General features: G+C 19.7%; 1 protein-coding gene across 1 annotated transcript in view; it reads left to right on the forward strand.

The window, feature by feature from the left end:
* The first annotated feature begins 422 nt into the window (after window positions 1–422).
* The window catches only part of LOC102681090, a 144,177-nt gene continuing 132,237 nt past the window's right edge, over window positions 423–12,362 (forward strand). Inside the window, exon 1 of the mRNA XM_031512985.1 lies at window positions 423–664. Within this exon, the coding sequence (XP_031368845.1) occupies window positions 574–664 (91 nt within the window). The 5' untranslated portion in view covers window positions 423–573. The remainder of the gene's footprint in view (window positions 665–12,362) is intronic.

Genomic DNA, 12,362 nt, shown 5'->3' on the forward strand with positions numbered 1-12,362 from the left:
ATACCTTTCTCCGGTTCCCAACAGCCGGCGGCGGGCTTTGCTTCCCCTTCAGTCCTCACCGGGACACAGACAAAGTTACGCACTCGGGAGAAAGGTCAATCGGTCGGTTGCTTGAGTACCGGAGCTCTCGTTAACCGCACTGTCTGGTGACCAGGTGGAAAATTTTTCGTCTTTAGTATCTTTGTGAAAAGACTGTGACAATAACAAGAGGAAAAGATTGATTATTATATTTATCGTTTATTTCAAACAACACTCCTATTTTTCTTTATTTATAAAGGAAGAAAATTGGATTTGTTTTTTTGGATTTATTATTATTATTTTTTTTTAAAAAACGTTTATTCAACGTATCAGTTTTGGTTAAAATTATTTTTGAATGAAAAATAAGGATTTTAAAAATTAATTGTTTATTTGATTTTGGATTGAACGATAAAGATAATCGATACGGAATTGTGTAAAAAAAAGGAAAAGTCGATTTTGGTGTCGATGTAACGAGATAACGTTATAACGTTTGGACCGACTTACATGAAAGTGTGCATCTTCTGATTTCGTAATTCCGTGACAGCGGGGAAACAGATGGGCGAAGATATGTGGAGACTTTGGTTCACGAAATTGTTGATGCTGGCGGTGATATTGCTCTTCGTTGTTGTGGAAACACGACCTGAGGGTGAGTTTTTTTGTTTTCTTGTTTTCTTGGTGATGTTTTATATTTTATATTTTTTAACAGTGTTATAATTTTGAGTGTTATGACATTCAAGATTTATAATTTCGGGAATAATAATTTCATTTTTTAAATTAAGTGAATTGAGTGAAATAAAATTTATTAATTAATTAAATATCATGAACATCTTTTTACAATAGAAGTTTCAACGCGCAATACATTCTAATAAATTTTATATGATTTATTCAGTTATTTTCAATTTAATTTATTTAATATTTGTAGTAAAATTTATATTAACATTTAGATAAGTGAAAGTAATATAATTATTATATAACATTTTGGAAATCCAAGGAGATTAAAAGATGATATTTTTGATGATATTTGTTTCTTCAATTCGAAGATTCAAATCTAAATAAAATTATCTATCTATTAATTTCTAAAATAAATTAAATATTTAAATATTTTATATAATTATAATATAATTATAAATATTCGAATAGATTAATTTTGAAAATAAATTTTGGTTATCCAAAAAACGACACAATATTTTTGAAAGAATATTTTTTATATATTTTAAATAATAAATTTAAAAAAATTTTTAAATAGAAAAAATTTATAAATAGAAAGAAAAAAAGGATTATTTTATAATAAAATTGCAACTGACTTAAATTTTTAATTTTTAATTTCTAATTTTTAACTTTCAATTTTAAATTTCTAAAATAAATTAGTAATTTATTGATGAAAGGAAAATTTTATTTATTAATTTACATCAATCTCACACTAGATACATCTGCAAATAAAAAATTCTATTCTATAATATTAAACGAAAAAAACACGTAAATCATGATTCGATAAAAATAATTTAATCAAATTAAATCCAGTAAAAAAATACAAAAAAATACCAATACTATAGCGAATTTTATACAATTTTCTCGTGTCTCGTTCTCGTACAAACGATATTTGCATCACGCAAACCAGCAGCGGTTGGAAACGCGTTAAACACTTTCTAATTTGTCGCCTCGAGAAGGGAGAAAAGACTTGTTGTGGAACGCGTTGTGCAATTCCACGTGATGCAGGAAGAATTTTGTCATGTTAATATATATCAACGACAATTTTGGTTATAATCGATATAGAAAAACACGATAGATAGGAAGCTGACAGGTTCGACGACAATTCCTTCGCTTGTGACAGCTGTTCTTCCGCGTGGAAGCCGAGATAACGCGAGTTGTTTTCCATTAATAGGACATCCACTTTTACATGACTCTGGCAGCCAGCTCTCACTGAGAAGGAATTATTCGCGTACCATGTGTACTTACATGCAATTGTTTTCCTGCGATAAACTATAAGAATAAAAATTAACTGATATTTCGTATGTTTGTTACTATGTTGATGACGTTTATTTATTACGTTTATATTTTTTAGGAATGTTCGACGAATCAAACTCGTTAGATTTTTTTTAATACAGAATGAATCTAATTCATTGATCAAATTGATATTTAGAAAATTTTAATTTGTGTATTTTATGACTATTATTAAAAAATTAGTAAATGTTTTATATGTTTTTTATTAGTATAAGTATAATATAAGTATAAAATTAAGAATGAAAAATTAAATTTAAAATTTTATGAATCGTGATCCACTCGATTTAATATTTTAAAAGGAATTTCAATGAAATATATCGCTATATACTATTTTTAAATCTTTTTTTAAATATAATTAATAAACTAATAAATCAGATACATAATAATTTATATACATAAAATATATAACAAGTGCCTTAATTTTTTTATGATTTTAATATTCAACATGATTCATTAGTAAATCATAATTTATCTCATAATCTCTTCATTTGTTTAAATGTTTTGAAAATATTCTTTAAAATTAATAATAAATTATTTATTGTTATTTCTTGAATTTATTTCTTATATCTTTTTCTTGTAATATATAATATATTTTAGTTACTTGAAATTATGTTACTCATTTTATAGAAATCAATTCATTTTATTATTTATTTATTATTTATTTTTATTATTATAATTTATTTATTTATTTTTGAGCACGGTTTGTTAGTACATGCATATATAAAAAGATTAAATTAGAAAATTTATTTAAATTATAATCGATAATAAAGAGATTGATTTTTTGAGTTTCTAAAATATAATCATGAATGTTTTGAATTTTATCATTAATTATCAATATCATTATCAATTAATTATCATTAATGTTTTGAATTTGAATTTTTGACGTTTATGATTTGATGCTTAAATATTTAGAATTTATTTTAATTTTTTTTAATTTTAATTTTATTTAAACTTAAAATTTATTAATTTATATAAATACTAAATATTATTTTTCCTATAATAATTTTTTTTTAAATTGCATGATATCTATATATTTCTTGAATTTTTGTTTCATTATCTCCAAATTTCTTCAATATTCTAGACTTTGAACAATTCTGAAAAAATGTTATTTCGTAAAAAATCTTTTATTTCATTATCTAATTAATAAGTTTTTAATTAATGATTAAAGATTTTTTTAACAATAATAAAGATAACAATCAAAATATTCAAAAGTGTTTTTTTTCTTGTTCCAGGTAAGTACATTACACGAAATTAAAATTGATATTAAATTTTATATAAAATCATGAAATAATTAAATTTGTGGAAAAAGAGGCAAAAATAAATATTAGATCAATATTGATATATACATGAATGGTTTTAGGTGAAAGAATTAGTGAATGAAGATAATTTTAAGAAACATATTGCATACGCTCAATAGAATTAACATTAATAGCCAAGGAATATATTAAAAAATACATAATATTATGCTTTGGGAGATGTTGCAAACCACATAACGGTGTGCACGATGTAACAATGCGTCGCGTAAATTCTTGTGATCTAAATTATCCGGAAAATAAATAGGAAGATCATGAAATAACATTTGTCAAAAATATAATTTTCGCAAAATATTTATTATTCTTATTATTTCTTTTTATATGTAAAAATAAATTTTGCAAAATAAAATAAAAAAAATATTTAGATAAATTAGAAAACTAATTTATATATTGTAAGATAAAATCAGTATTATTTATTCAAATCAATCAGATTTTTTTATTTTACTTTATATGAAATAAAACAGAATGAAGAAAATGAACTTATTATTATTAGAAAATTTTTAGATTAAAAAGAATAATTAATAAAAATAAATAATAAAATTTCTTTTAAAATATAAATGACAATATACTAATTTGAATAAAGTTATAAATTGTTATTTACAATATATAAACTAAATTAATAAAAATTTATATATTTACAATAAATTATATAAAATATATTTTTAATTAAACACTGCATAAAAATTATATAAAAAAATCAACGAAATATTTGTCTAATTAAATTACAATATGCTTTTCTAATTTTTCATATGCGTTAAAATTCTTTTAAAATATTTCATATAGTTAAAACCTAATAAGATAATTGTCTAAAAATAAAATAAAAAAGGCATACATTATAATCATAATAAAATACATATCACACAAAAAATTAGTGAAAAAACATTATTAAGTTGATTGATATAAATATAAAATGATTTTAATTTAATCAATTAAATTATTATAATATTATTTCTGTTGTTGTATCATACTCTTTCAATTTTCTATACATACATATTGATCAAATAAATTCGTTCAATATAAAAACTATATCCAAAATATTCATTCAATCAAGTATTTCCATTAATTAATTGAATATTAAACAATTGATATAAGTAGAATTGCTAAAATTAGATAAAATTAGAAACTGAAATATTTTTGAAATTATTACATCGAATAAAATTTTGACAAAAATTGAATAGCTTCATAATGAATATAATTTCATTCTAATGAAATATAAATTCATTCTAAGTGGATATTTTAATATAATTTATTTTTTTTGTAAATGAACATATATAAACACATATAAAATATATTTTATTAAATAAAGTCACATATTTTTTATAATACGTACAATCATATAATTTAATGGATTAATCGGTTTTATTTGAGATTTTTTTTATAAAAAAGATATTTATACTATGAAAATATTATTTTGTTATTTTCATTATTAATAATGAAATTCAAATTGATAAAATGAATTGAATTTTATAATGAATTTTATAAAACTTATATGAAAGATGAAGTGATATTTATTTATTTATGTTTTTCGGTGCTTATGAAATTTTATTTATCAAATCAAAATAAAATTTCTTTATAACTAATAATTTTTCACATAAATAATTTAATACTTTTTTTTTAGAAAACAAAGAATTGTATCATTTTTAAATTAATATTAAATTATGTTTATCTCAAAACTATTTAATTTCTATTTAAAATTTTTTATAATATAATTAATAATAATTTTGAAATTATTTTAGTTTCCAGTTTTAAATGATTTATCCTTTATATACAATTAAATTTTTAGTCATTTTTAAAATTATTAGATAAAAATTTCATTAATCAAAACTAAATAATTTCCAATAATACATCACTTGATATATATAATCCAAATATTTTAAAGATATTTTAAAGATTTCAAGATCTCTGTTTTTTAAATGGAAAAATATTCTTTATATGCCAATTAAAGCGTTTTTTTTATTCTCTATAAAAAAATAGTAAATAAAATTATATTGTATGTAAAAAATTATAAGTAAAATTATAACATATATTATTATGTCAAAAATTATAACAAAAATTATTATTAGAAAAAGTATTTTAACTTTACTTCTATATATTTATCATATAAAAGACAATGAAAGTATGCTTTGCTCCTTTCCTCATCTTTTATTACTATTAAAATTTACAAAATAAAATAAATATTAAAATATTTTTTAAGCTTATCTTAATCAATTTTCAATGTAAGTACATAGATACATTTTGATATATTTACACAAGACATCAATTAACGTATATAAAAATATACAATTCCAAAAAAAGTAAATAACTTGCAATCTTTGAAATAATTTCCACTTTCATTTCAAGTACATGTATTATATGTTACTCAAAATCATTTAATACATAAAATTTTATATGTATTTTTTATTATATCTTCATTATTCAAACTCTTAATATGAAATTTCATAAATAAAACGACTCTATTGAGATGATATGTCATGATATGTTTAAAATATATTCTATATAAAAAAATATAAAATTAAAAAATATAAAATTACAAAGTTTTGTGAATTTATGTTATTTTCGACTATTTTCGAATATATTATAAATTATATTACTTTTTTTGCAATTTCTTTATATTATTTTTTTTTTCTATTATACAATTTCTATTTTTGCACATATTAATTAAAATAATTTATTTAGAAAATTTTTTTTATATATATTATAATTTATTTAGAAGAAAAGTAATTGGAAGATTAAAGATATGATAAATGATTCATATCGTATTATTAAGATTAATAATATGATAAATGATTTTTATTCTTTTGATTAAATAATATTGATTTAATAATATATTGTGTTTTATAATCACATTCTTATTATAGATTATCGTGATGCCATCATTCCATCATAATGGCACATATTATGGATATGACAATATATTCTAATTATATAAGAAAGAAATAATTATCCATAGAAATAATTTTAAATGCACCTATTTTAATAGCAATTTTTGCTATTAAATAGCAAAAATTTTCCCATCGAAAATAAGAGGTTAAGAGGTAAACTCAGTTACGTGAAACATGTATATAACTAATGAATAATCGTTCCATACAAAAATAGAACGGAAATGACGGGCGAAATGAAACCGATCTTCACTAAACTGATATATACTAACATATAAACCAAAGAAATTAAGACCTGCGAACAACGCGAGAGCATTAGAAAATAATGCCAATATTTTGTATGTTACAAACGGTATAACGGTTCCAAGCGGCTTATGGCGTTCGCGCGTATTCTACTCCGGTATCCGTTTCTTCGATACCTCGATCGGATCAAGAATCGATTATTGCATACGGCGCGCGCATCTATTCGCTACCGTTTATCATTGATCAAACGAGCCAAATGAAGATTATACGATAACATCGTTAAGATTCTTATCGTTAATCGAAACTCAACTTGCGGAAATGCGCGAGATAAATGATGTGTTTGAATTTATTAGATATAGGTTTTTTTTTTGAATTTCTGAATTTAATATAGAGAGTTTAAGAATTTGTATTTTGGAAATAAAATAACAAGGATATTGAAGATGAATTATATAGTATTTTTTACTTGAATCTGATAATAGAAAAATAAAAATTAAGAAATTGTAATAAGTAATTAATTTAAATTGAATTTTTGAGATATTAAAGAGAGAAAATAATAACTAGAAATTTTTTAATCAATAACAGGCATTAGTAATAATATATTTTTTTTATTGAATTTTTTGAGTTTTATTGAATTTTTATTCAAATTTATGAAAAATTTTATCTAATGAAAAAGTGAATGGAAATTCTAATAGAGTTAAATTTCTATAATATGAAAGATTACCAATTAGAAATTTTTTAAATTTCTTATTATACATTAATAATATGCTTTCAGTTGTTATATTCCAAATGTATGATTACTAATAACATTAATTAAATCGAAAAATTTAAATTTTTGCAATAATAATAATGAAAAAGTTCTATATTTATTTATTAATATATTATTATTATAAACTGACTCAAATGGAAATTTTATAACAATAAAGAATAGTGATTAAAAATTCCAAATTTTTTTCTATGTATTAATTATATAATGAATATTATATATAATCTTATAATATGATATTCTTTTTTTTTATTAACACTATAGTATTCTTGTATCTTGTATTTTATTCTTAAATTTTTCAAACAATTAAATCTTTCAAAAATTCTAAAAATAATTTAAATTTACTTACTAATATTTCTATTTTATCATTCAATATATTTTCTCAAAAACAGTTAAAATAATAATCAAATAATAAAAAATATTTAAAAATGAAATTTTGACTTTCTAAATAAATATTATATATTATATTATATTAATATTTTAATATTATATTTTTGATTTATTTCATTCAATGTATTGCCATCAATTATCAGCTATATATCATCAATAATTTTTCTCTTTATTAAAATTCACTTTAAAATATAAAAATATAAATATTATCAATTTTAAAACAATTTTAAAACAATTTTAAAACTCAAACAAATTTTAAAAATACAAATAATTTCTTAAAAAAAATATGTAATATATAATATTACAAAATATGTAATATATAATATTACAAAAAATATATAATAATTAGAAAATTCATAAACGTTCATAACTCTGGATTCCTATTAATAGAACTGTTCAAAATATTCACGACTCGATGTTCACTAATGTAACGGACTGCCTTATGCAAGTCTTTATTAAATATGCATGTAATTATTCACCAGCACGAGCCAGCTCACATAATTCCTCGATTAATTACAAAACGGAATCGCGAACGATAATTGGCTTGCTAAAATAAAAAAAACTGTATAAAGCAAATTCAGAAAAACAAACGTCAAGTTCTTCATTAATTGAATATATCTACACTTTTGAGCGAGATAGTATGAATTATATTAAGATAAGATCCATCGCATTATCTCCTATTTGTATCTTGTTTATCCTTGTGAAATGAGAGAATCACAAAATGAAGAGTTTCAGGAAACTTTGCTTTTATGTGAAATAAATTTCTTTAATCGAATTAATTCGAAAATAGATTAAATTAAGTTAGATTTATAATGAGGAGATTTGGAAATTATTATTTGGATTAAAATTGGTGCTTTGTGATATACGAAAATCTTTAAAATTTCTCTTAAAAGATAGATATAATTGTATGTGATAATTAAGATAAATATTATTCTTTTTTTAAAAAGAAAAAAATGTCTTTCTGTGAATGGAAATTTTTGTAATATTTTTAATTAAATTAGAATATGTGGATAAAGGAATGATATTTATCTTTTTTTTTGCAAGATTTTATATTATAAAATTATTTTAATAATTTGATTCATATCTTTTTCTTAATTACTCTGTATATTAATATCCAGTCGTAAAAGATTAACGTTATAAGAAATTGTAAAAAAAGTTATCATTCTATTTTTAAATCATTTTTATATAAAATAAGATAAATAATTTTTTATTAATATTTATTCCAATTTTTCTAATTATTTATAAAATATTATATCCGTAAAAATAAATATTTTTGATGATAGTTTATAAATATATATTTATTTTTTTAATAATAATTTTTACATAATCTTTGTTTTACTTAAATTTTTTGACGAATATTATTTCCTTAAATTATTCAATTATGATCAATTTTATTTAGATTTTTAAAAAAAATTTAATATTGATAAATTGAAGACTAATTCATTTAGTCATAATTTTCATATTTTCAAGATATTTGATTTTAATAAATTTTTATTTATAAAAATATTAAAGCATATTAAAGCATTAAACAATTTAATATAATAAAATTAGATTGTCCACAATATGATTATAATTAATTGAAGGATCCAATGAAAAACAGATATATGACATATTTTTAGTAGCTTAAATAAAAAATTGGAAGAAAATTTTATTAGAATTAGTATGTATAAAATTATATTTCTTTTAAATTACTTTTTAATGAAAGATATATAATATTATATTAAAATTTTATAAAATTTATAAAACAAGATTAATAATCTAAAAAACTAAATTTAATAGATATACATATTTATCTGTTCTTTTACAAAATCCTTCAATTGGTCTTGAACTTCATCTAATTTTAAATAGATTTATAAATAAATAAATGTTTTTAATTTCTATTAAAAGACTTTTTAATATATTTATTAATATATTTATATTAAAAGACAAAATACGTTATTACTTTAATATTTATATATTATTACTTTTAATTTTAATTATATAATATGAAAAAAGAAACAATAATAAAAGTGTAATAACTAAATATAGCTTAATATGCAAAATGAAACAAAAGAAAGTAAAACAAAACGGTATAATTTTTTTTTTAACTTTCTATATAAATCTTCCAAAAAATAAAGAAACATTTAATAGAAACCATAAGATTACCGTTAGATAGCGTTTTTGCAAACTTTATTTGCAGGAGTTTCTTTATTTTGCTTGAATTTGGGTAAATTAAATTATTTGGAACAGATTCGGGTACATTAAATTATCATAAATTTACCGATGACTCTTTTACTATGAAAACGAACGAAGCATGATTCCTCGCGACTCGTTAATAAAGATCTTCTACAATGATCTCGCCTGTTTTGCAGCAGTGAATGGAACACGGAGGTAATGTCCGCAAGGCCAACCGGCGCCGATAAAAATGCCACAAATAATGCAACCAACCGCCTCTATTCCGCGCGCGAACCTCATTTCTTTCTGGTCGATATGGTGGTGCAATCGCTCCGGGAACTTGGATTTTATTAAGTAACAAAGTGGATTTAGAGTGGTGTCATGGATTTCGATGTATTAAATAGAATAAATCCATAGATTAAGAATCCTGTTGCGTAAAATGCATCTTGCTTAAGGCTAAAGATGTTAAAAAAAAGAAAAAAGAAATTACGAAGAAAGGGTTAAGAACTTAGTACTATTTTTTTATAATGATTAATATATAATATAATTATAATTCATAAATATATAATATAATTATAATTCAAATATATTCACAAAATTGTAATTGTATTCTCTCTTCTGAATTTTTAGATTATCTTATTATTAATTAATAATTAATACTATAAATTTCAATATCAGTAATTTTATTTATTTTAACAGATTTTGCAATTAGAAAATTTTCTAAATTTGCAGAATTTTGATATAACATTTTTTAAAATTTTTTAATTCTATGGAATACGTTAATAACTTCAATTTTTTTTTGATAGACTATGATAAATTTTTTAATGTCTATTATTATTATTATTATTATATATTTAATTACTATTATTATAGAAAATTTTTAATTAGGAACCATTTATATTATGATATTATAGCAATTTAATTATTATAGCATATTATTTATTATAGCAATTTAATTCACTTATTCATAATTCATAAAGTTACATATCAAATGTATATTATTTTTAGTTTTTTATTCTTTAATATGTTATAATTAATTATTAAAATAAAACAAGTAATTATTAAGATAAAAAAATAAAGTTGAATAATGAATATTGTAATTTAGAGGATGGAAGACAGTTTCTTTTTTAAAGTCACCAATATTTTTTCAATAGATAGTAATAGTATATTTTATCATTCTACTGATTGTTTTATTATAATAGAACATCGTTTTGAATTTATAAGTAAGTTTATATAACTAGATTATTATTTATATAATAAGAAAAAAAAGTTTCTAAATAATTATAATTTATATCAAAGATATAAAATATATATTTTCAATTCTATTATATTATGAAGATATTCTGATATAATTCTAATAATGATAGCTTAGTATAAATGAAATTCTATTATACTGTAGATATAGAATAAACTTTACATATTTTTGGATATTGATTTTCAAATAACTTTAAATAGAAAATTGCCATAGTTTAAATCGAGAAATCGAATGTTTTTTATTTTTCTCCTAAACTATTATATATTTATATATGTTTATGAGTCGATTTCCACGACAAACATATAAAATATTCAAGGTTAATGAAAATCGTCAATGAGACTTCTTTTTCCAATTATGGGAAAGAGAAGATTTTTTTTATTGGAATAAACCACGGGGAAAGCTTTCAATTGATGAGATGCATTAATAAGTAAGTGGAAATCTCGGTCGCAGATCGAAAAAAAAAAAAATAAATCCGAATTTAGATTATCTTTTCTGATCGAATCAATGATTTTGATCATTGGAAAATTTTCTGGAAAGTAAAATATTTTATCAATAAATATAGAAAATATGTCTTTTTTAAAGAATTAAATATAATTTCAATATCAGAATATTTCTAGAATATTTCAAGAAAGATGAAAAGAGTATTTATTTTTTTTTATGAAATTTATTAAATCAATTTTGAATTGATTGTTTTAAATTTTGGTTGAAGAATTAATTTATTTTGTCTTGAGTTATTATAATATATAATTTTGTTTTAAATTATTTTATTTTATTACAATAAAAGTTTGTATTTTATTTAAATTTTAAACTAATTATATATTTATTTTATTTAGCCTAATTTTATTTAATACACATTTTATTTAATTTATTTATTTAGATGAAATTTCTTAGATTTGTTTTAATATATATCTTATTATTTATACTATATTTATACTATATTTATACTATATAAGAATGAACATATATTTATATAATAAATATACATATAATAATAAATAAATTTTATATATATAATAAAATAATATAATATAATAAATAATATAATAAATATACATATAATAATAAATAAATTTTATTAATTTTTATAATATATAATAATTAATATATTTTTGTTTTTGAATCTTATTAATTATTTTTTATTTCTCAAATATATGCAATATGATATAAAATTTATGTAAAATTTATGCAATATGATTATATTATAATATTAATGTCTAAAAGAATTTGGAATTCATAAATATATTCTATTGTTATGTTCATTAATTTCTATTGTCTATGTTCTATTTAATACAATCAATTTATAAATGAGTGTATTTCTTTAAAAAATAAAAAATAAAATAAATACA

The sequence above is a fragment of the Apis dorsata genome, unplaced genomic scaffold (genome assembly GCF_000469605.1).
Source record: "Apis dorsata unplaced genomic scaffold, Apis dorsata 1.3 scaffold_541, whole genome shotgun sequence".
In the NCBI taxonomy this organism is placed as follows: domain Eukaryota; kingdom Metazoa; phylum Arthropoda; class Insecta; order Hymenoptera; family Apidae; genus Apis; species Apis dorsata.